The sequence below is a fragment of the Quercus robur genome, chromosome 3 (assembly GCF_932294415.1).
Source record: "Quercus robur chromosome 3, dhQueRobu3.1, whole genome shotgun sequence".
Classification (NCBI taxonomy): Eukaryota; Viridiplantae; Streptophyta; class Magnoliopsida; order Fagales; family Fagaceae; genus Quercus; species Quercus robur.
This window is the reverse complement of record NC_065536.1, coordinates 65,118,737-65,142,160: the sequence shown is the minus strand read 5'-3', so window position 1 is coordinate 65,142,160 and position 23,424 is coordinate 65,118,737. Positions and strand designations below refer to the sequence as shown.

General features: G+C 34.5%; 2 protein-coding genes across 4 annotated transcripts in view; one reads left to right on the top strand and one right to left on the bottom strand.

Annotated features, from left to right (window-relative positions):
• The window catches only part of LOC126718929 (probable WRKY transcription factor 3), a 60,820-nt gene that overhangs the window by 23,482 nt on the left and 13,914 nt on the right, over nt 1-23,424 (top strand). The window lies entirely within an intron of this gene.
• On the bottom strand, nt 16,082-22,296 carry LOC126718930 (isopentenyl phosphate kinase-like). 2 transcript variants are annotated; one of them, XM_050421343.1, is made up of 12 exons: nt 22,166-22,296; nt 21,137-21,370; nt 20,771-20,868; nt 19,966-20,008; nt 19,321-19,382; nt 19,126-19,182; nt 18,622-18,657; nt 18,462-18,539; nt 17,516-17,582; nt 17,349-17,414; nt 16,516-16,619; nt 16,082-16,428 (listed from the first exon to the last, which is right to left on the bottom strand). In XM_050421343.1, the coding sequence occupies exons 1-12, from the start codon at nt 22,224-22,226 to the stop codon at nt 16,324-16,326; spliced, it is 1,011 nt and encodes a 336-aa protein (XP_050277300.1). In that variant the 5' UTR covers nt 22,227-22,296; the 3' UTR covers nt 16,082-16,323. The 2 variants fall into 2 exon arrangements, with proteins under 2 accessions (XP_050277300.1, XP_050277301.1); XM_050421344.1 differs by lacking the exon at nt 20,771-20,868 and having other exon boundaries at nt 21,213-21,370.

Sequence of the window (23,424 nt, the reverse complement as noted above, 5' to 3'; positions counted from 1 at the left end):
CTTAATGCCTTTTGGCGTCCCACAAGAAGGATGGATATCATAGACTTAGGTCGAGACTTTTTTCTGGTTCAGTTTGGATGTAAGGAGGACCATGACTTGCTGCTAGAGAAGGGTCCTTGGTTTTTGGGGGATCACTTTTTGTCAATTAGACCATGGGAGCCAAACTTTAAACCCTCGTCTACTAATGCCTCATCTATCGCTATATGGGTCCGTTTGAATGAGCTGCCAATTGAATATTACGAACCAGAGGTTCTTAAGTATATTGGTGAATCCATTGGGCATGTTCTCTGCATTGACACTCACATTGCAGCTGAAACCAGAGGTTGGTTCGCGAGACTCTATATCCAAGTGGACGTGGAAAAGCCCCTAATCATTAATCTTCTTCTTGGCGGCATCGAACAACCAGTGAGCTATAAAGGTATTAATAAGCTTTGCTTTTCTTGAAGATAGATTGGGCATCGGAAGGATAGTTGTTTGTACAACATCTGGGAGAGCAGGTCTTCGGACACCCTGGAAGGTGGTCTAGAAGGTACGGAAACTCTCATAACACATGTTGTGCATGCCACTGTTGAGCCAGCCTTGAAGGAGGGCCCCACCAATCCAGACAAGGAGGATGCTTACGGTCCGTGGTTGATGGTTACCAGGAAAAGACAAGGGCCCAAGCTACAAAAGAGTACAAGATCCTAAGAGCATGTCCATACGACAAATGTTATGGGTGTTAATTCCTTAGGTAGTGCGCCTGAGGGTCCTTTTCGATATACGTCTCGTGTGGGGACGCGAATGACCACGTAAGAGAAGGAAAAAGGAAAACTGAAGGGGGGAGGGTCTCATCAGTTGTAAACTGGGGCCTAATGAAGCCTGTTGACAGGGATACGGGCTATGTGGATCCCTATGTTCCTAAAAAATTTTCTCATAGGCCAGGCTCTCCTCGCACAGAAGCAATGCCATCTCACCTTTCAAGCCCATCTATCAAGGGCAAAAAGGAATTGCCCGAGGTAGAGTTCCCTATACCACTAAAGAAAGTAGTAGACCCTAGGTTCTGTTCTCCTTTTGCTCGCCGATTACTCAGCCACCTAATGGATCATCTTCAGAACATTAGCCTAAGTTCTTGTTCGCAGCCTCATCAACAAACAAGGTGGACAGTTATGGCAGAGAGTCAAGCGAACCCATTCATGTGTGAGGCTGGTTCAACACAAAGTTAATGAAGGGTTGGAGGTTCACCTTCCTGTTGACAGAGAAGAGTACGACAATTAGATATCTCCTGGTGATAGACCCACTATGGGGGAAAATACCAAACCCATGGTGGGAATTCCTAGAGGACGCACCTTTACCGGAGGAGGAGAGGCGGACAGTTTGGAGGTCAGTTCCCCAGGTATCACCCATGCCAATTCTTTGCGAAGTAAATCACCTATAGGAGCTGTCGGAAAAGAGGATGCTCGAGATACAGTTGATAAACACATGCCTTATAGGAAATTGTCATGCAGTCAAGTTGATCACGGCAATGTTGAGGAAGATGGGATGAATTTTAAGGGAGGAAGCGAAGGCTCAGCCCCATCTAGATGAGTGCCCCACCCCCTCCCCCTCCAATCCTGCGTCATGAATATAATCATTTGGAATAGTAGGGGTGTCTTAAAACCCAATTTTTAAAGCTACTTCAGGGATCTAACCCGAGATCATGATCCGGATTTGTTTGTAATCATGGAGACCCATCTTGGAGGTGAGAGAGCCAAAGACATCATAGACAGTCTCTCCTTTGATGGCGCAATTCACACAGATACTATTTGCTATACGGGAGGTCTTTGGCTCCTCTAGAATTCAAATAAAGTGGAGGTCTCTCTTCTCTCCAAGATAGAGCAAGAAATTCATACCACCATTAAGGTATGAATTTCCAATTCTTCCTTTTTATTCTCTACTATATATGTTAGTCCCAGGTTCAAGGAGAGAACAATTCTTTGGGATAATCTCACAAAAGTCACAGATTTGCATAGTATGCCCTAGATTATTGCAGGTGATTTTAATAAGCCTCTTCGAAATAATGATAAGCTCAAAGGAAGAGCCATCAGTATTAATTGGTCCCTTCTTTTTAAAGAGTGTCTAGATAGATGTAACACGATTGACTTAGGCTTTTCCGGACCTAAATTCACCTAGACTAACTGCAGAGATGCCCATGTGCTCATCCAAGAGCGCATAGATAGATTTTTTATGAATCCGCTTTGGTACACTCTCCATCCAGAGGCAAGGGTTAAGCATCACATAAGGTGTCACTTAGACCATTGCTCGGTGCTCTTGGAGACCAATCCAGTGCCTACCTGCCACCTCGTTAGATCATTCAAATTCCACAGTTTCTGGCTCTTGGATTCGTCCTTTCCCCGAGTGGTTCAGCAAGCTTGGAACAACTCTCATCACCTTCTTTCGACTATTGCTAATTTTTTCCGAAAGGCCACTAGTTGGAATAGGGAGCACTTTGGTAATATCTTTGGGAAGAAGAGGAAACTCCTCACTCGATTAGATGGCATTCAAAGAGCTCTAGGCCGAGGTCCTTTTTTTCTGGTGAATCTGGAAAGAGATCTCCTTGGAGAACTGGATTTTGTTTTGAACTAGAAGGAAGAATTATGGGCAACCAAATCCAGGATTAATTGGATTCTTTTTGGGGATTGTTGTACACAAAATTTTCGTAAAAGATGAATCACACGATCACGAAATAGTGTAACAAATAATCAACTTGTATTTGATTTGTATATATATATATATATATGTGAGTACAATTCTCTGTATGAATCTTTACAATGAAAGAGTACAATAAATTCCTTTGATTCGATTTCCAAGAAACATTACTATCCAAATGGGCTATGAAGCTTGATCTTGAATCGTGATTTGATGTCTCCAAGTTGAATGAATAGTTGAACGTGCTTGATTTGATGCGAGGGCCGTTAGCTTGATCTCAAACTAGGTTAAAGGAGAATCCCCACTTTGATTTGAAGAAGTAGGAATAGGCCTTGATGAACAATGGAATTCTTGTGAACTTTAGAGATGACTCTCTATTTTGGCAGAGTGTCGATAGTGTTTTCTCTCTAAGTGTTCTCCTTTTCCTCATATGAGAAGCCTCTATTTATAGGCAACTCAATAGTAATTAATTTGGAATTTTCTCTCAGCATTTATTGAAAGTTGAATTATGAATTTAATTTGGTATTTCATATAATTCTTTTCTTCTGACGCTACCATATGGCTTTTTTCATTTGATGTTGCCACGTGGCTTGATTTCATTCGCTGATCGTCCACGTCATCAATTGGAGATTAATTTAATCTCAAATATTTTATCATGAACAATCGGACGGTTGTTAATACATCATAAAATTTTGATGTCTACAAATGCCCCCACTTCGAGATTCGGCTTTGTGTCTTTCTGATGCAAGGAAGACGAGGCTTGAAGTATTCTTTCATTTTATTTACTTATTTATTTATTTTCTTTAATAATGGACTTGGTTTTATGGGTACACAGGGCTTTCATCCAAGTGAAATATGGGCTTCTTTCATCCCAATGTTGTATATTACAGCTTTGCCATCCTAGATGTCTTTTTTTTTTTTTTTTTTTTTTTTTAACACTGGGGTTTCACCTTCACGGGCCTGATCACACACATGGGTCATCCTCTTTGGAGTGCAAGCCCACCTTAGTTTTGTTAGGCAAGTCAGTGCCGCAATTGTCTTGCTCAGTAAGCATGTCTTTTCTTTACCCATACCTGTTCTACTTTCCACACTCTAACCATCTCGACTTGGCAAGCTCGTATTTCGATGAGGATCGGACTGGGCTGGAAGCTAAGGTGACGGATGAGGAGATAAAAGGGGGCTCTGGTCATTGAAAGCTTGGAAATCCTCTGGCCCAGATGGCCTTCATGCAAGATTCTTCCAACGGTTTTGGCTCATAGTGGGGAAATCTGTTGTGAAGGAAGTTAAAAATATTTTTGCAACCAAGTCTGTTTAGAGTGAGCTTAACAAGATCCAGATTGCCCTTATTTCGAAAATCAATGGTGCCGAATCACTAGGTAATTATCGCCCTATTAGTCTATGTAACTCGATGTACAAGATTGTGTTGAAAATTATTGTTGCCAGACTTAGGCCTTTCCTAGGTGATCTGATCTCCCCTCTTCAGACAGATTTTGTCCCAAGAAGGAGAGAAACAGACAATGTGATAATAGTTTAAGAGCTCATTCACTCTATCATCTGGAGCAAGGGTGGTACTGGCTATATGGCCATCAAGATCGACCTTGAAAAGGCATACGATAAACTCGAATGGAGTTTCATTAGGGAGATGTTGATCAGAATTAATCTCCCCCAAGGTCTTATTAAGCTTATTATAAGTTGTGTTACTTTGGTTTCTACTTCTATCCTTTTAAATGGGGGCAATCTAGAGTACTTTAATCCTTCCAGAGGTATTAGGTAGGCGGATCTGCTATCACCTTACCTCTTCATCCTATGTATGGATTTTCTCGGTCAGCTCATAGAGGAGAAATGTATGGAAAAGACTAGGAATCCAGTCAAATCTTCCAAAGGAGGTCCTTCCTTCTCTCATGTATTTTTTGCAGACGACCTCCTCCTCTTTGCAAAAGTGGATCATGAGAACTGTTCTACAATAAAAGGAGTGTTGGACGAATTTTGCAACAGGTCAAGTCAAAGAGTGAGTGAGTATAAATCCAGAGTGTATTTCTCCCCTTCTGTGGATACGGACTCTAGAGAGGCACTATGTGATGTGCTAGGATTTCAATCTACCTCAAATTTAGGAAAGTACTTAGGTTTTCCTATTAAACACCCAAGTACAACCAGCCTAGATTTTAATTTTGTACTCAACAAAGTTAGCCAAAAATTGGCTGGATGGAAGGCCAATCTCCTCTCAATGGCTAGAAGGATGGTGCTGATTCAATCTTCGCTCTCTACCATCCCAACCTATGTAATGCAATGTGCCCATCTCCCCGGGAAAATTTTAGATGGCATAGATAGGATCAATAAATTTTTTTATGGGGATCGACTGAAACGACTAAGAAAATCCACTGGGTAGGTTGGGATATAATCACCAAACCCAAGATCGAAGATGGTTTGGGGATTCAAACAGTGAAGGGAAGAAACTTGGCTCTTCTGGTGAAGCTGAACTGGAGGTTTCACTCGAAAGTGGAGTCTTTGTGGGCTCGTGTGTTGAAAAGGAAATACTGCACTCCCGATCAGCTACGAAGAAAGTAGCTGCCATCTTTGACCAGGGGGTTAGATGGGCAGTCGGTAGAGAAAGTAATCTTAAGTTCTGGGAGGACAATTGAGCTAGTTATGGAGTCTTTAGTAGGGACCTTTGCCCAAGGAGAGCTTGGATCTTAAAATCAAAGATGTCGTTTCGTAAGAAGGGTGGAATTGGTCAGCAATTCCTTTCGAATTCCCACCAAGCATCAAAAATGAGATTCAAGCTACTCCTGTTGCGATGTCTTCCGCTAGCAATGATAGGTTGATTTGGAAGGGCTCTAAGAACGGCAGTTTCTATCTAAAGACTACTTATTCTCTAGCTTCCCTCTCTTCCCTTGCAGCCTCTACCTTTGATGGAAAGTGGATTTGGAATTCCTAATCCTTTCCTAGAATCCAAATCTTTGCGTGGCAATGCCTCCACAAGAGCATTGGAGTTAATACATGCCTTGCTGCTAGGGGTGTGACAATGGACATGGCTTGCCCTCTCTATCACAGTGAAGAAGAATCCATTCTTCATGCTCTTTGGGATTGCAGGATAGTTCGACCTATCTGGGTTTAGCTAAGTGCATTGGATTTAAATCCATATTTCTTTTCAGGCAACCTTCAAGGGTGGATTATTTCCCACGGTACTAACAACCAAGCTCCAAGAGCATCCCACCCCCCTTGGAAAGTCCTCTTTTTGTTTGCCATTTGGATTATATGAAAGCAAAGAAATGAGGTAGTCTTCAGAAATAAAGGCCCCAATATCTACCTGGTGAAAACTATTATCCAACAAGTTATGGAATTCTATTACTGTGCTTATCCTACAAAAGCTCCTAAGTGTCAAGTCATGAAGGATATTCGATGGGAATGACCTCCTAGGGGATGGGTTAAATTAAATACAGATGGCTCCTCAATAGGCAACCCTGGTATTGTAGGAGGCGGAGCTCTAATCCGAGATGAATTAGGACAATGGATAATTGGCTTTTCTCGAAGAATAGGAACTGCTTCTAGCTTTTTGGCGGGGCTTTGGGCCTTGCATGATGGCCTCAAGATTTGCACTGCTCGAAATTTTGAAGCTGTTGTAGTAGAACTTGATGCTAGAGCAGTTATTGACATTGTGTCTAACCTCAATAGCTCTAATCTTGATGTGTGCTCGTTGGTGGATGACTGCAGGTTATTGATCGTCCAAATTCCCTAGATTCTGCTCAAGCACTGCTATCGTGAAGCTAATAGATGTGCGGATAGGCTTGCCAATTTGGGAGGAAAGCAACGAACTGACTTTTTTATTTATGAAAGTTCGCCTATGGACTTGTTTAGTTTTACTGATTTCGATCTTTCTGGTTTGTATTTAAGCAGGCTTGACTGTTCTCTAATCTTGTTTAATGTTATTTCCTCTTTTGACCAAAAAAGAAAAGAAAAAAAAGACATGTCGTTTTCCATTTGAATGTGTCTACTCTTTAAAAATAAACAACTGAATACTTTTTAGATAAAAACTTTACCTACTTTTGAACTTTAGCTGAAAGGCTGAGAAAGGTTATAACTTTACCTACTCAAACTCAAATCGCATGACCTTTTATATCGTGACCTTTTATACTTCCTTAACTCAAATCCCTCGACTCAAACACAATTTCCATAACTTATATTTTTAACTCTATTTTTTTTTCACTCACTTGAAAATATATTCAAATGAAAAGAGAAAAATACTTTTAAAAATCAAATTACCATAACGTATCGTGTTACTCAGAGATTTAATAAAAAACTCACCCACAAAATGAAATTTAAAGAGAAAGGTGTAAACTTTTCTTGCTATTAGAATAAAAAACCTCTATAAAAGGGTAGTAAAAGAAAGATTTTTTTGCTTTTCTTTTTCTTTTTACTACCTTCTGAACTCACCCAATGTTAAGAAAATTATATCAGATTTCAAAGAGATAACCAAAGGATAGATTAAATAAATTCTAATACAGAGAGAACTTAATTGATTTCCAACTATGGACAACTTCTTAAATGTGCAGTTATAGCTCTTTAACAATTGGAATTGTGCTTCAAAAGCTGTATCACTACAAGAAAAAAGACATAATACAACGAGTATTATTGCAACAAAAAAAAAAATAAATAATGGATGTAGTATATATACTATTGTATCTCTAGGTTGTTTTTGTTGTAATAATTATTATGTTACATCTAAATGTGCTGTTGTAATAGGTAACTCTTATTTTACATTGAGATATGTTGTAACAATATGTAATATTTTATTTCACATTGAACTATATTGTTGTAATAGGTTAAATCTTTATTTCACAACAATTTTTGTTGATGTAATAGAGGTGAGTAATTGAGTAGTGGGAAAATTTGGAAAAATCGGCGCTATTTTGAATTGCAAAACAGGTTAATGAAAAAATTATTATTTAAAAAAAATGATTTATTTATTTATTTTTTTTTTTTAAAAAAATTCTACCTATTGCAACGAGATTTTCAAAATAAATTGTTGCAATATGTGGAATTTATTGCAACGAAAATTTAGTGTTGTATAAATCTATTGCCTCAGAGTTTATTACAATAACTTACATCGACTTTTTTGTTATTGCAACGACCTTTTTTCATTGTATTAAGTCTTTCTTCTTGTAGTGATAGAAGGCACTTTTAGTCCTAATCAGGTTAATGAAAAAAATTATTATTTAAAAAAATGATTTATTTATTTTTAATTTTTTTAATAAAAAAATCAACATATTGCAACGAGATTTTCAAAGTAAATCGTTGCAATATGTGGAATTTATTGCAACGAAAATTTAGTGTTTCACAAACCTATTTCCTCGGAGTTTATTACAACGGCTTACATCGACTTTTTTGTCATTGCAATAACACCTATTACAACGACATTAGTTGTTATTGCAACAACTTTTTGATTAGTTAAGAAACTATTTGATTATTACTTCCACTAGGGTTATTCATTTTTAATTTTTAACTTAATTAGTTGATTGATTAGTTAAGAAACTATTTGAATTGTAATGGGTTAAATGCTAGTTTAATTAACTTATATTCTCTTTACTGCCAGCTAGCAGTATTTCGTTGGTGGTAGTGTTGGCTCCAGTGTAAGTATCAATTTCACCACTTTCAACTCGTAAATTTAGTGTTGTTGAACAAAAAATCAGCATTGAAATTTAATGTATAAAAAGTTATATTACAGATCAACATTTTATCAAATTATTAAGAAGAAATCAGCCAAAGGTTTCAAATCGGAACCTTACATGATGGCTTTATTCAATTCCTCGCTTTGGCTGTACTACGCAGTAATCAAAGAAGATTATCTGCTTCTCTGCATAGTCAAGTTATTTGATTGTGTGATGCAGATAATATATATTGTCTTATATATTGTTTATGCACCAAAGCCCCTAAGGGTTTGTGTTAAAATTGTATTAATTGGGAAATTATAGATTTTTTCACCCAATTATATATTAATGTTGAATTTTGATTGTAGAACTTGACTCTCAAAGCATTCGCTTCTTTGAACACGGGGTTGTTCACCTTAGTCTTTCTTGTCACATATTTTGTAGTGGATGGCATATTCCATGTCAAAATTCTAGGATGGATTTGTGGTATCAGTTTAGTTGGTATTTTCTTAAGACGCTTAAGTATTGTGGTGAGTAAACTAATTAAAGTATTTGAAGTTGAGATTTAATTACTCTCATTTTTTCAAAAAAAAAAAAAACTACGTGTAAGCATTTTACCCTTCTTTACTTTTTTATAGGTTCGAACTAGGAGTGTGGAGTCTATTCCCTTTTATGTACCATTTTTCCACACATTGAATGCCGGATTGTGGTTTGCATATGGTTGGTTCAGTCATGACCTTTTTATTATTGTAAGTAATTTCCATTTGCAAATTCTATCACTGTTTTAGATACTTTCAGCCATTAAATTTTAGCTTAATTTCTTCTTTCTTGTCTTAATTGTCTAGATTCCAAATACTGTGATTTTGGTCTTAGGGCTACTCCACATGCTGTTATATGCAATGTACAAGAAGTTTAAAGAGGAAAGTCAACATACAGTGGAGCATGAGGAAAGCATGGAAACCTAGTGACCACCATAATATTGTTAATTATTAAGTTACTGTTCAGGCCTAAAAGTGCTTTCATCACTACAAGAAAAAAGACTTAATACAACAAAAAAAGTCGTTGCAATAACAAATAATGTCGTTGTAATAGGTGTTATTGCAACGACAAAAAAGTCAATGTAAGCCGTTGTAATAAACTCCAAGAAAATAGGTTTATGCAACACTAAATTTTCGTTGCAATAAATTCAACATATTGCAACGATTTACTTTGAAAATCTCGTTGCAATAGATTGATTTTTTTATTAAAAAAATTTTAAAAATAAATAAATCATTTTTTTAAATAATAATTTTTTTCATTAACCTATTCAGGCCTAAACAGTGGCGGAGCCAGAGGGGGGCGAAGGGGGCACCTGCCCCCCCCCCCCCCCCCCCCGACTCCACCTAAAATTTCTTTGTATATGTAAGGGACTCTGACACAAAGAAAAAGAAAGAAAAAAATGACTCCCAATTGGTTGTAACTTGAAAGTGGTTTTGACACAAGAAAAGGAAAGTAAAAAAAAAAAAAAAAAAAAATTTCTCAAACATCAAATCCTTTTCACCTAATTTACTGCTCTTGTAAGCTTTTGTCTTGTCCCACGTTTGATAATTATTTCACAACTTTTTTTTTTGTTTTTAATTTCTATCATTATTTTCACTGTTAATGATACTTTTTGCAGTATTTTATTGTTAAGTGATGCTAAAAATATTGCAAATTTTACTATTTATATCTTACAAATTAGCATGTCACCAATCACAAAAAATAATTACAAACATCTATCATTATATTGTTTATATAACACTAATCATATTTTTACCACATCAATTTGTAAACTTTTTGTTGTAAATTTTGTAGTAACTATGAATTGGTTATTTTTGTTTATTTATTTTAATGATATGAAATATATATATTTTTTTATAATTGTTTCTTTGTTTTGTTATTATTATTGATTAATATTTTTTAGATTAATTTCACTTTAAATGATGTTTTTTAATTTTGCCCCCTCTAAACCAAAATCCTGGCTCCGCCACTGGGCCTAAAAGTGCCTTCTATCACTACAAGAAAAAAAACTTAATACAACAAAAAAAAGTCGTTGCAATAACAACTAATGTCGTTGTAATAGATGTTATTACAACAACAAAAAAGTCGATGTAAGCCGTTGTAATAAACTCCAAGGAAATAGGTTTATGCAACACTAAATTTTTGTTGCAATAAATTCCACATATTATAACGATTTACTATGAAAATTTCGTTGTAATAGGTTGATTTTTTTATTAAAAATAAATAAATCATTTTTTTAAATAATAATTTTTTCATTAACCTGTTCAGGCCTAAAAGAGCCTTCTATATGTATTGTTGCATTTCTTGTTTTCCTAATGTTTGCATGCATATATAGCACATGGTATTGTTAATTTCAGTAATGGGACTTTGGATGACCCTATTTGTGCCTTGTAGGGTTTTAGTTTATAGCTAAAAAGTTCATGTAATGGCTGGGATTATAAGTAAAAGGATTAAAAGGCCTAAGACAAACAATGTTATTGATATGCATGGTCAGGTTGTTCCATCTTTGAATTAGAACCAAGCTCAACTGCTCAGTTAGACCTTTCACACAATTGTTCATATTGGTTTTGGCCACAAACTAACTTGAGTTTTGATAAACAACCAACTCTCTACGACACCTATGAACATGTATTAGACAAGCAAAAATCATTCAATATTTATTTTTTAAGGATAAATTATATTTTTTTCACCTTAAACTATAAACTCATTTTTAATGTCTCCTCTCCAATCTATCAATTTATTTCATTGATACCCTATTTTTAAGAGAATTGAATCAATGTACCCTGCCATCTAAACCAAGTGTTAGATAAGACAGAAATGGTGGGTTTTCATCACAATTAGTTGGTGTAATTTTGCTATTATATCTCATTTAAGCCCCAAATAAATCGATTCAAATTGGAGTGTTAATTTGTGCAAATTGATAATTTGGAAAGATATTATAAATGGGGCGAAAGCTTAGCGTGAGAAGTGTAATTTTATTTTAATTACACACCTAAATTAAAGGAATAGTACTTATTAGGTAAATGAAAAACTCTAGGTACCTTCGCTTGAAAAAAAAAAAGTTAATTTTTTTTTGGGATAAATTATCACTGTTCTCAAAACTTAATAAAAAAAATGGTAAATTTAATTATTTATAATATATTCTAATATTTTTGGAAATTAGGCTTAAACTGTGTACGTTAATTAGTCAGTTAGCTTTGTTGCTGTTCAGGAGAGAAGCGCCCGAGGGGTCCACTAACCGCCCGTTGATATACATGTTGGACATCGTATTACCGCAAAAGCTTCATCCAAAAGGTTTGTGCCCAGCTATATATATTGGGTTACCTGTCCAACCCAAAAGGTTAAGCTAAAGGATTTAGACCCATCTACGTCCATCAACTGCTCACTTTCCTTACTATTTTCTGTAGTGTGGAACTCGACCCAAACACGTGCACTAACAACACTTGCTGACTTTGGTATGCTTGGAGTCATTGGAAATCATTTGTGGTTGCCGCAGTAGATAGCTTATATGTGGTTTGGAATTTGGATAATCTATGGTGTTTTGGATAAGGGAATCCTATTTGTTTTGGGACAATTTTAGTAATTTTCAGTATTCTGAATGAAGAACATTTTTATATGTTATAGGGCTAACATAAGAACTAAGAAGAACAAGACACTCCAAAATTCCTGAGTGACCTTGTTGAACAAAGACACACCAGAGACACTCTACATGTGTGTCCTTACTGGGTCAAGAAGAAAAAATATGACTTTTTCTTATAAAAATTTCTTTGATTTTAGTTATGTTTTTAATGATTCTCTTAGTTGTTGTTTATTTTGAAAACTTAGAATAACCATAAAATATTCTTAAAAATAAATAGTATACACATAACAATATATTGATTAATGCCGTATTGTCCTAATTTTTCAAGAATTGTAGTGTTACCATGTCCCAAGTAGTGTTGTATCCATGTCCATGTCCGTGCTTCTTACACACTAACTTGCTTGTTTAAATATTTTGCAATTGAGCCAGTGTTTACTGTTGTCATTTGGCCACTATGACAGTAAAAAACCACTATTTTGTTTCCCATTACTATGCTGAATTAGTATTCAGTTTTGTTTATTACTGAATTTCATTGGGAATTAATAGAGTTTATGATCATTTTTATTTTCTAAAGGAATATGTATTATTGGATGAAAGGTTTTTGGTTCTATGTTGTGCTAGGAATGTACTAACTATATTTTGATGAAAGAAAAAGGGATTTAGCATCTTATTTTGTTTGCTGCTTCATTGTTTTCTTGGCAGCCTTATTCTATGCTGAGATGAATGCTATTCTGTTCTACCGTCATATTCACATTAGACTAGTAATCAAGATTATGTTATACTAGAAATGCTAGAGAAGTTCTGCTTCGCATTCTTGTTGCATATTAGGATATAATTCCTTATTCTGTCTTTTCTTAGTTGTTTCTTTGGTGCATATATTGTCTTCCATTTTGTTTCCTTTTATTTTACAAGAATAGTTAAGGAGAAGAATTTTTATCAAGTGAGGATGGCTTGTCATGCATTATACCTAGTTTGTCAAAATAAGCCCATTCATAACTAGCAAAGAAATTTTTTTATTTAAAAAGTCTTTTGTTTTTAAAGTTTTTCTCATATACCTATTCTTAGGTGTGCAGCATCAAGGTCCTGCTTTGTGAATTGTAACGGGTCCTGCTTGAGGTTGTTTTACATTTTTTAGCTATTGCCAGCTCAATTGTAATCTATGAAGCACGGACGCGGCACCAGAGGTGTCGCACCCGCGTCCAACGCGGCGGGACGCGGCGACGCGCAGGGGACGCGGCGACGCGCAGGGGACGTCGCTACCCGCGCGTCCGGCTGCGTCCCGCCGCGTCGTGCCACGTGGATTCCACGTGCTTTTCGCCGACTCGCACCGACGCGAGCCAACGCGGCTTCGACACGAGCCGACTCGGGCCTGAATCGACCTGAATCGGCCGTATCGGCCAAAATTCAAAAAAAAAAAAAGGTGTAGAACGCACCGTTCGACTTATTTCTAAACCCTACTTCAGCCCAGTTTCACACAAACGCCAAAACATAAGCTCCTCTCCTCACATTGATCTTGATGATGAAGAAGTTGGTGTTTGATTGTCTTGTTGATTGTCTTATTGATTATCTTTTATTTAGTTTTAATTTCGAACTTGTGAGTTGTATTCTAATTTCCAAACATTATGGAATGTTTTAGTTTCAATCTTGTGAGTTGTGTTTAATTTATGAAAATCATGTTTTAGTTATTATCTACTATTGCTCTTAAATTTGGTATATGTTTGTATAATGTGAAAAAGTATGCTTAGCAATATATTAAAAATATAAATAAAAATATTTTTAATAATTTTTTAATCGCCGAGTCCCGCCGCACCCGCACCCACCTTTTCAAAAATTGTCGAGTCCTGCACCCGCACCCGCACCCGAATCCCGAAACGCACCCGTGCTACATAGGTTGTAATGTAGCTATATGAGGAAGGAACATAGTCTCTGCTTGTTACAAGGTACCCCATTAAAAAAAAAAATAATCACTTAAAGTTTTCTGTAATAGGTCTTTTAATTGTTATATGAAAACATTGCAAGATGAATAAATAAAAAATATGGGGGTACTTCATATTTATATTTATTGACTCCTTTGTCTTTATCTGTTTATTTATATATACTCATAATATAAAGTTTATAGCTCCAAAGACACCTCCTTGGAATCATCTCCTTCTATTTCCATCCGTTGACAGTGACACACTGCACTATTACAACATGGCTTCAATACGCTTGTTCACAACATGAATGGAACTCATAAGTGTATTGACAAATAAAAGCCTGTCACATTTTACATCTTGATGCAGTTTGGGAAGAAAACTAATACACTATGGGCTATAGACAATATTAGGAATGCAAGCATTATAAGGTTAAAGCATCAGAATTTTGTACTTGAATTAACGTTAAAGGTGCCCTTGGTCTCTGGTTTATTTAGGAGAGTAAAAGTGAATGATGCTATAGTTCTATAGTTCTAATTTCTAATTTCTAATGTCTAATGTCTTCAGCTTCAGCTTGGCATCAGAATTTTGTACTGATCGAAAAATTTTGTTACTTGGCAATTATTAGGCAATCTATAATAGATTCTATGAAATATGTTTCAAAAAAGTTGTTGGCACAACTGTTTCCTAATGGATTATGTATTGTTATATTATCTCATTTATTTGGATTCTATTATGCAGATCAAGGATGGATTTGGTGATGGAAAAGATTTGGTTGTTTCAGTGATGTCTGCTATGGGAGAAGAGCAGATCTGTGGCCTTAAGGACATTGGCCCCAAGTAATTGTCCTTCATGAATGGGGAATGCTTCAAGTCCAGGACTTTAAACAGAACCACATAATAGTAGCTTACTTTAGGGGTCACTTATTTCAGAAATATTCTTATTGAAATGTGCCCTCTACCTATCACTAGACTTTGCCATTATGAATTAGGTTTTTATAATCACTATTTCCTTCTGCTTGATTAGTACCGAACCATTTCCTGGGTCTTGGTGTGGAGAAGTTATATATTCCAGCAAAGACTGTATATACACTTCTTAGCGCCTCATGTTGTTTCAAGTTTCCATTTAAAGTTCTTCGTATTCAAATAGATTGGTTCTCATAATTGTGGTTTTTTTCTTAATTGCATTTGAATTTACCTGTGCTGAAAATGTTTATACTATTTATGTGCTTTTAGACTGAGTGAATAAGTACAGAAATGGATGGATGATTGTTTTTGTTGTAGGATTTTTGGTGGCCTTTTGATTTTGTCATCCCTTGATAACACGTACTCTTTTTTTCTTTTTCTTTTTCAATCCTCATTCTGCACTCGCTTTCAGTGGCAGTTTGATGGTTTTTATTGAGTTTGTGGATCCAAGGATCCATCCATTTTGGACTTTTTACTGTAATTAAAAAAAAAATGAAAATGTTGTATTGGTTTTTTTTTTTTTTTTTGATAGGGAAAATATTGTATTGGTGAATAGCTTCTTCATATGTAATAGGTATCTCATGCATTTGATAAATGTATCATCTCATATATAAATGTATTGTCCATCATAGTGTAAATTTTATAACCGTTTGGGATCTACATGTGAGAGAGAATGTATCTCATGCGTTTAACATGTGAGTCGGTCGTTTTTTAGTGTAGATTTCACACAAGTGTGGGATCCACACATTGTGAGAGACGATGCCTATATTAGATAACAGGAAAAAGACTCTTGTACAAGTTACACGCGCATGAGTTTTTATAACTGAAAACATGATTTTACATCACATTTTCAGTTTATAAAATCACACATTTGTGTGAAAGAAACAGTTTATAAATAACATATTGTGTGAAAGAAACAAAATAATGGGAATAGAATCCGAGAAACGGTAAATTGTATTTTTGATATGAATCGTTTATGCAAGTGTGATTGCACAGCATGCACAAAGTAATTTGTGCATCTGGTGTATCCTCATAAATGTATTATCTATCGGTTTAAAACAAACTATTTTCAAAATAAGCCAGTGCTGAATTGGATTTTCCTTGCATAGAATTTACTGTTTCTGGCTTGGAGCCCTCAACAGAGTGAATAATGAGGCCAAATGAATCTTGGAGGATAAGATTGGAGTACGACTCTAAAGAAACACACTGCCTCAATTGGCAATTGTAACATGACCCAAATAGTACACCCTCTGGCAAGCAAACTGGACCACAGGATAATAAACAAGCCCTGCACGAATGTCAGTTTTCCACTGAGGGCCGAAAACATTGAATGTTAAGAGATTACAAATTTCAATTTGCGAGCATTTCCAGGGTTATCAATGAGCACCTGTGCTAAAACAATTTCAAACTCAAATCAATTTGAGGGTCTAGATTTTCTGACACATTCATATCATAGTGTAAAAGAATGGCTGATCAGAATGTTACAACATTATACAAGGTGGTCTTAGCTGCCAATCTCAGCTCATGAATCGGATGACTGTCCCCAACCAATCATCAGGAATGTTGTCTCTCTTGTCTCTCAGTTCTCCGCTTAAGGCCCTTAATGCGTGGTTTGTGGCTGCCTGCATCCAGCTTAATCTTAATCACTACAAACTCTCAAAACATAAGTTGAAAAAGATTAAGTAAAATTGTAACAAAGGAGTCATTACTTTCACAATGTAAACATCAATGCCAAGTCTTGCAATCATTGCAGCTTCTGCTATTTTGGTCTCCATACCCCCAGTTGTATCATGAGCAGCTACAGTTGTTTGAACTGTTGACAGAATATGAGAAAACATCTATTAAATTTTGGTGCTCTGCAGATCCATATTCTTGTGCCTGTTTAAAATCCTATGTTTCTAAAGGTAAGTTAACACAAAGGAGTAACTTTATAGGATGCTCAGCTTTTCTCAATATTTGTATATCTAAATCCACCATTATATCAACAAACACGGCACAGAAAAGTTTTTTTTTTTTAATTGTAAATATATATATATATATATATATTTATATAGACACCCATTGTTTGAATCTCCCAAGTTTAAGTTAACACAAAGGAGTAACTTTACAAGATGCTCAGCTTTTCTCAATATTTGTATATCTAAATCCACCATTATATCAACAAACACATCACAGCACAGAAAATATTTTTTATTTTTATTTTTTATGTTGAGCTAGACATAAAGGCATGTAGAAGCAACCAGCATTTAAAGCTATAGTTTTAACATTCCATCACATGAGTCATGCTGAAGCAAAATCCGATACTGAAAACATAGTGAAAGTTTGTACATGCAATGAAAATCAATTTGATTAATCTAGCTTTATGTTGATGCTGCTCTCACTGTAGATGGAAGAAGAAAAATCCTTGAATATCCTATAAGCTGATCCTAAAAACAAGTGGCAAAGCAGATGTAACTCCTATTAAACTGTCACCATAAAACAATGGACCTTTATATTGCCATGTAAAGATGAGGTAAAACATCTCAATTCTTTTCTCACTAACCTTCTTGCTTATCCATGTTCTGAAGCACTGGTTTCACAACAGACCACTTCCCATCTTTGCCAACAGCTGCCATTATGGGAAAATTTTCAGTCAACATTTAACAAGCCAACTGAACTCCTTAAGATACCATGCATGTATAAGATCAAGGTTTTATAACAAGTACTCACCAATCTCCCTCAAGAGTACTGCATCAGGTTCTGTTGGTGGACGGTCATATACACCGAAAACATCTGTCTTTAATCCACATTAATTGGATAACAGCATAGAATGTCATTTGATACGTATCAATCAGAGAGGTAATTTAACTCTAGCTAAGTATAAGATGCGTCAAATGTGAATATTGGGAAAACCAACTTCACATACATATCTTGATACATAATGTCAGAAAAGTTATATCTGTGTTCTTAATAGAACATAATAAATAATTCCAAAGATCAGTTTAGTAACAGAAACAAATTATTTAGGCTAAAATGCACTTTACATCGCTTAACTTTGGGGTCACTTCAAACTTGGTTCTTTGACTTTCGAAATTTGCAATTTCAACCCTCAACTATTACAATAATGTCAATATGCCCTTTTCCATTATGGTGTGTCACATTTTCATCGTTAATCTACCTAAAAGCAACATCAAAATTTTTTTTCTATCCAAAACAATGTCATTTATGGATGGGTAAATAACAAGATCCTAAGAGATGTTGATGGAAGGGGCATGTTGACATTATTGTAATACTTAACACAGTAATTACAAGTTTTCCTACTCAATTGACCAATTTAGAAGGAACCCCAAACTTAGGGTGTTTAAAGTATTTTAGCCAATTATTATTTTCCCCCCAAAAACTATGTCATCACCCTTAATCGTTTCACTGAAATTTATACGTGACATGAAGTGAAGGCTGCTTTCATCAGTGCTTTGGAGCTCTGATTAAGAGACAAGATATACCAAGATAGTAAAAAGGATTGTAAAAGCCATTTACTTTCAATAACATTTATCAGGTAAAAACACTAAAGACCCATCCACAAGCCATCTGATTCTAATTTTGCTAGAATGAATAAAAGAATCTTATGTTTATAGTATTCTAAGCATGAAAAGAACTCATAAAAATTAGAGGATACAAGAAAAACAACATATTCAGGCTTTAAGTGCGCCGCAAGATGACGTATGATAACATCTCCACTCAATATGCTGCAGCCCTGATTTTATAAAGTAAATGAATGAGGTTATTAACAATTAATAACTAACAAAGGTGATAAACATGTCTCACAGGGACCAAACCTGTAATTTATCGAGCACTGCATCTCCATGCAGAACCTAGAAGGCAGATAAGAATAAACATCTTTAGTAGCTAAAACATTTACTATTAGTTGCAAAAGAATGATCCTCTCTGTCTGACATAGGCCACTTCCTTTATCTAAAAAATTATATGATTCTACACCTTCAGTAATCTTCATCTATTTATCTAATGATCTTCCTAACTAAGAACTAATAATGAGATAATTTTTTACTTACTCAACAAAAAGGTTTTCAGAAAGTTAAATTATATTCAGAAAACTCCCTTTTAGTGGCTTAAGCTTTTGAGTATAGCTGATGTTTAAGATGGTTATTTACTGGACAAACAAGGTAAAGCACCTGAGTGTGTGGTGATAAATTTAACCAGTTGCTACTCAATACAGATGATTGTTAACTTTGCCTAGAAAAGATGATGTTCAAGAGAACAGGACTTATTATAATTTCAAGCTTTGAAGTATTATTATCATAGATCAAACAATTCAAACTTACAGGTATGAAACCAGAGTCAATAGCCTTATCCACCGCAGCCAAATCTGCTGAGGCTATCTGTAAGAGATATGAGAGTTCAAACTTAGGAAGAGGAGACAGCATCTCCAGAAATGAAAGAATAAAAAAAAAAAATATTAAAAAGCCTCCATTATTGGTGCATATAGTAAAACAACAGTCTTTCTGGAGGCTCCTAACATTTTTCTCTTTGGTTGACCAGCCACATGAAAATGGAGACATTCCAATTGAAGGAATACCCTCTGCAAGAAAAGACGAAACTTTGCTAAGGGTAATTGCTTTACTTCCCATTTCTAAAAGACATGCAAGGCAGAAAATTGGGTTGTCTAACATAATAATAAGATAGCATTCTCACAAAAATTCAAATGTCTGCTGAAATTGTAATATTTGTATTCTCTGTCAACGTAAATTTTACCATATTATCTTCCTTCAAAAAATAATATCAAGCATGAACAAAAGATTGCAAGAAAAAGAGAATTACAAATAATGAGGCAACAAGAAACTATCACAAGTTGGCAAATTCTCAACCCCAATAACTTTGCAATATGAACTTCATGGAAGCTGGTGACATGGTTTGTCAAATTGTTTACTTGGTTATGATAAAATTGTCAGGAGCAAAGTATGCTTATAAAGAAATATGTACGGCATTCTTTCACATTTGATACACAAACATTGACTTGCATTATAGACCTAGACTTGATGGAGAGGAAGATATGCAGATATATAAAATATAGAACTAAGAGAAAACTTCTTTTTTTTTTTTTGGATAAGTAGAGTTAGGAGAAAACATGCATAAAAGTTGAATTGTAACAACTAAATTAGTACCTCTGGCTAATGCTCTAACAACTTCAAGATTGAGGGTTGTAACCTGAAAAAAAAAAATGGAAACAAAACAAAGAAAAGGATAAATAAGGTAAAGGAAAAGATCCTTGTTCACCAATATTCTATATAGTAGACCAACTAATTGTTGAAATAAAGGATCTAACCAGAGAATTCTGACATCACAACTGCCTAATTTTATATAATTGAACACCAAATAAGTGTAGATTAATGAATGTGGAGAATCTTTTTTGTTGGTCAACATCTTCTTAGTATCTGAGATTTGGCTCCCATATAGCTTTTGTACTAATTCCAAAACAAAATCAGGCCAAGAGAAACAAGGGCTCAAAAAAACTATAGTAGGTTGACATGAAATACAACATCGTACTTCAAAAGGCAATCATTTTTTTTTTTTTTTGCATCCCTCTTCCCTAATGTTGATTGTTGAACTGCAATCATGGTAGCCCAATTAATCAAGGACTCAAACAACTCCATACATAAAAATTCTCCAAACAATATGGCATCTAAACAGGGTTAACAAAAACCTTAATCAGGTGAAACAGTTCTGGTAGATACAAGGAAGGGTGCATGGGTACAAAATTTCAAGTTTTATATAAATTAGCATCCATATCAACTATACTCAGTTGCGCAATTCTTTTCAACTTACTTCTATCATTCTAAAAATATATCCAATCCATCTTCACAAACTCAACTGACTAAAGTGCAGAAAAGTTCTACACAATTGCTGAAATCAAAAGCTAAGAAATAAAAAATCAAGAAATAACAAATACAAAAAATCAGTTCATCTTACAGAAATTCGTGTAGCGACAAAACCAGCCTTGACAAGAGATTGGTCCAATCCTCCTTTATGAACCCCAGATTTACTGGCTTGAAAGTGACCAAAAGAACCTAAACCCCCATTATAGATTATAAATTGAACTGCCGCGTACTTTATAAAAACTATATAAACAACTTCAAAGCATCAAATCCTGAAAGAATACAGGGAAATTACCCTGCAGTATAAAGAAAATGACCATGTTCTTTATACCCAAAAGCATCATTCTCATTGTTTATGCAACGCTATTAATTAGCATCATAATCATATTTCAATTCAGTGTCTTAAATGCTTATCATCAAGAATCATTTCCCAATTCATGAATGGATCCATGTTACTGACCTGCCCCATGAACAACAACAAAACGACTAGAATCTACATTTGCATTGTGTACAAAATCATCTATGTTACACGAAACCTCTGATTCCCCATGTCTCTTGCTCCAATCCATCCCAAGAACCTTCATAGAAGAAGACCACCCCGGCATCATTGCTTGCCTCAGCTGAGAAGACACTATGTCAAGGTTTTTTTTATTTATCTTCTCAAGTTCATCTTTGCAAGTAATTGCCGCACCTCCTTCACAACACAAAGCACATTTCTTAATAGTTTGCTCATAAGAATTATTTTTGTATTCCATTTGTAGATCCTCAAAAAATATTTAACCATATAGTCAATTTTGCATGACATTTATTTGCTCATTTTACATGAAAGCCTCAAACTTTCATGGTATTAAAGCAGGGATTAATTTTAAACATGGGTTGAAATGAAATTTAATAGGAACCAATTAATTTTAGTACTGCCAATGAACTTGTATAAACATTGTTTGCTCAAGCAGCATTCTGGCTTCTTGGTAAAACTAATAAACAACAATTAATGTAAACACAAGCATATAAAGGTGAAATGAGCAACAATGCTGTAGTGTAATAACTAATAAACTTGGTTAAGGTTATAGAGAAAAAGTACATAACAATTCTTTTCTTATTCCTTTTGGCTATCCTCTAAATATATTTATCCATAAATTACATTTTGCATGACATTCTTTGCTAATTTCACATCAAAGCCTCTAACTTGCTGGGTATTTAAACATGGGTGAAACACAGTTTTAATAATAGACACCCTTTAATCTATTATTGCCAATGGACTTGTATAAACATGTTTGCTCAAGCTAGCTTTCTGGGTTTCTTGGTAAAAGCTAATAAACGATCAAGAAATTAAATGTGATAATATAAAGTTGGAAAAAGCAACAGGAGCTGTAGTGTAAAACATCAAAGTTTACCAATTTACAAGTGATTTAAATTTTTGTTACTGTTTTAGAGAAGAAAACAAAAACAGATGGGATTTTTATATCAAAGAAAAAGAAAAAAGACATACCCAGTTTGACGATGCAACGGATTGGCTTGGTATGTTGAATTTCTTGCTTCTCTCCCTCCATTGGGTTCTGACTTCTGAGCTTTTTTACTGTTTGCTTTGCGCAAATCTTTGGTCAGAGGAGCGTTTAATTAACTAGACCAAAAGCAATTTGTTATTATTATTATTTTTTTTTTTTTTTTGAGTTAATGCACGTGATTTTTTATTTTTCATATTTTAAAAAACAATATTTTTCGAAAAGAAATCCTAAACCCTTCATATTTTATATTTTTTTTGTTACTGAGAGTGAATTTTGAAATTTTAATAAAGTATATGTTCTTTATATTTTTAATATATATGTCAAATTTCATTCAAATTATATGTTATTTATTATTTGATCAATAAATTTATATTTCATGCATAATTTTATAATACAAAAACTTGAAAATTTCAAAACTTGAACATTTAATTGATAATATAACAATTGATTTTTGATTTTTTTTGAAATTTTGCAAGTATAGAGTATATAAGAAGAACATATAATCTAACTATTAGATTTTCAAAACTCACACTCAATAATAAAACATACGAAGCATGTGAAGAGAAACTTTTTTTTTTTCTATTTTAAATGTAATGCCCAGCCAATGATAGAGAAAGACAAAGAAAACTTTAATCTTTTGGTGTTATCTCTATTTGATCCTTGTTTTAAAATTATTATTTTGACCATTTATGTTTAATTTTGTGACAGCTTATAGGATGCTATTTATTTGGCACTTGTAGTTGATTACTAACAAAAATGAACGATGTGATCGATATGAAAGTAGAATAAAACAAGAAGTACCAAAATGAAAATTTTGAAATGTAAATGACTCCAAAAAAAAAAAAACCACAAAATTATGGCAAAAAATTATACTTTACTCATGCCTAAATATATTTTAAACAATAATACACCTTACATCTTATAACTTTAATCAAGTGTCAATTTAATCCACTAAGTTTAAAAGTTTTTTTTCCCCTCAAAAAAAGAAGTTTAAAAGTTTTTATTTTACTCCATTAAATTTGAACATTTGTCATTTTAATTTGCTAATTTAAAAGATGATTTTTTTGTTTAAATAAATTAATAAAATATGAGAAATGAAATTGTTTTAACTCTTAAGGGAGTTGACAAAAACTTTTTAACGGCAATGGACTGAAGGACTAAAGTGATTGTGACATTAAAGTTAATGGACTAAAATGAATTTTTTTTAAAACTTAATGGACTAAAATAGTGATTGATCAAAGTC

What these genes read in the sequence shown, in the direction of transcription:
- LOC126718930 (XM_050421343.1), bottom strand. Translation starts at nt 22,226, where the DNA reads ATGGAGGGAGAGAAGCAAGAAATTCAACATACCAAGCCAATCCGTTGC. An exon ending in TGTTGTTGTTCATGGGGCAG is followed by an intron (nt 20,869 to 21,136) that starts GTCAGTAACATG and finishes ATGGGGGTTTAG; the next exon opens with GTTCTTTTGGTCACTTTCAA. An exon ending in CAGTGCTCGATAAATTACAG is followed by an intron (nt 18,540 to 18,621) that starts GTTTGGTCCCTG and finishes TTATAAAATCAG; the next exon opens with GGCTGCAGCATATTGAGTGG.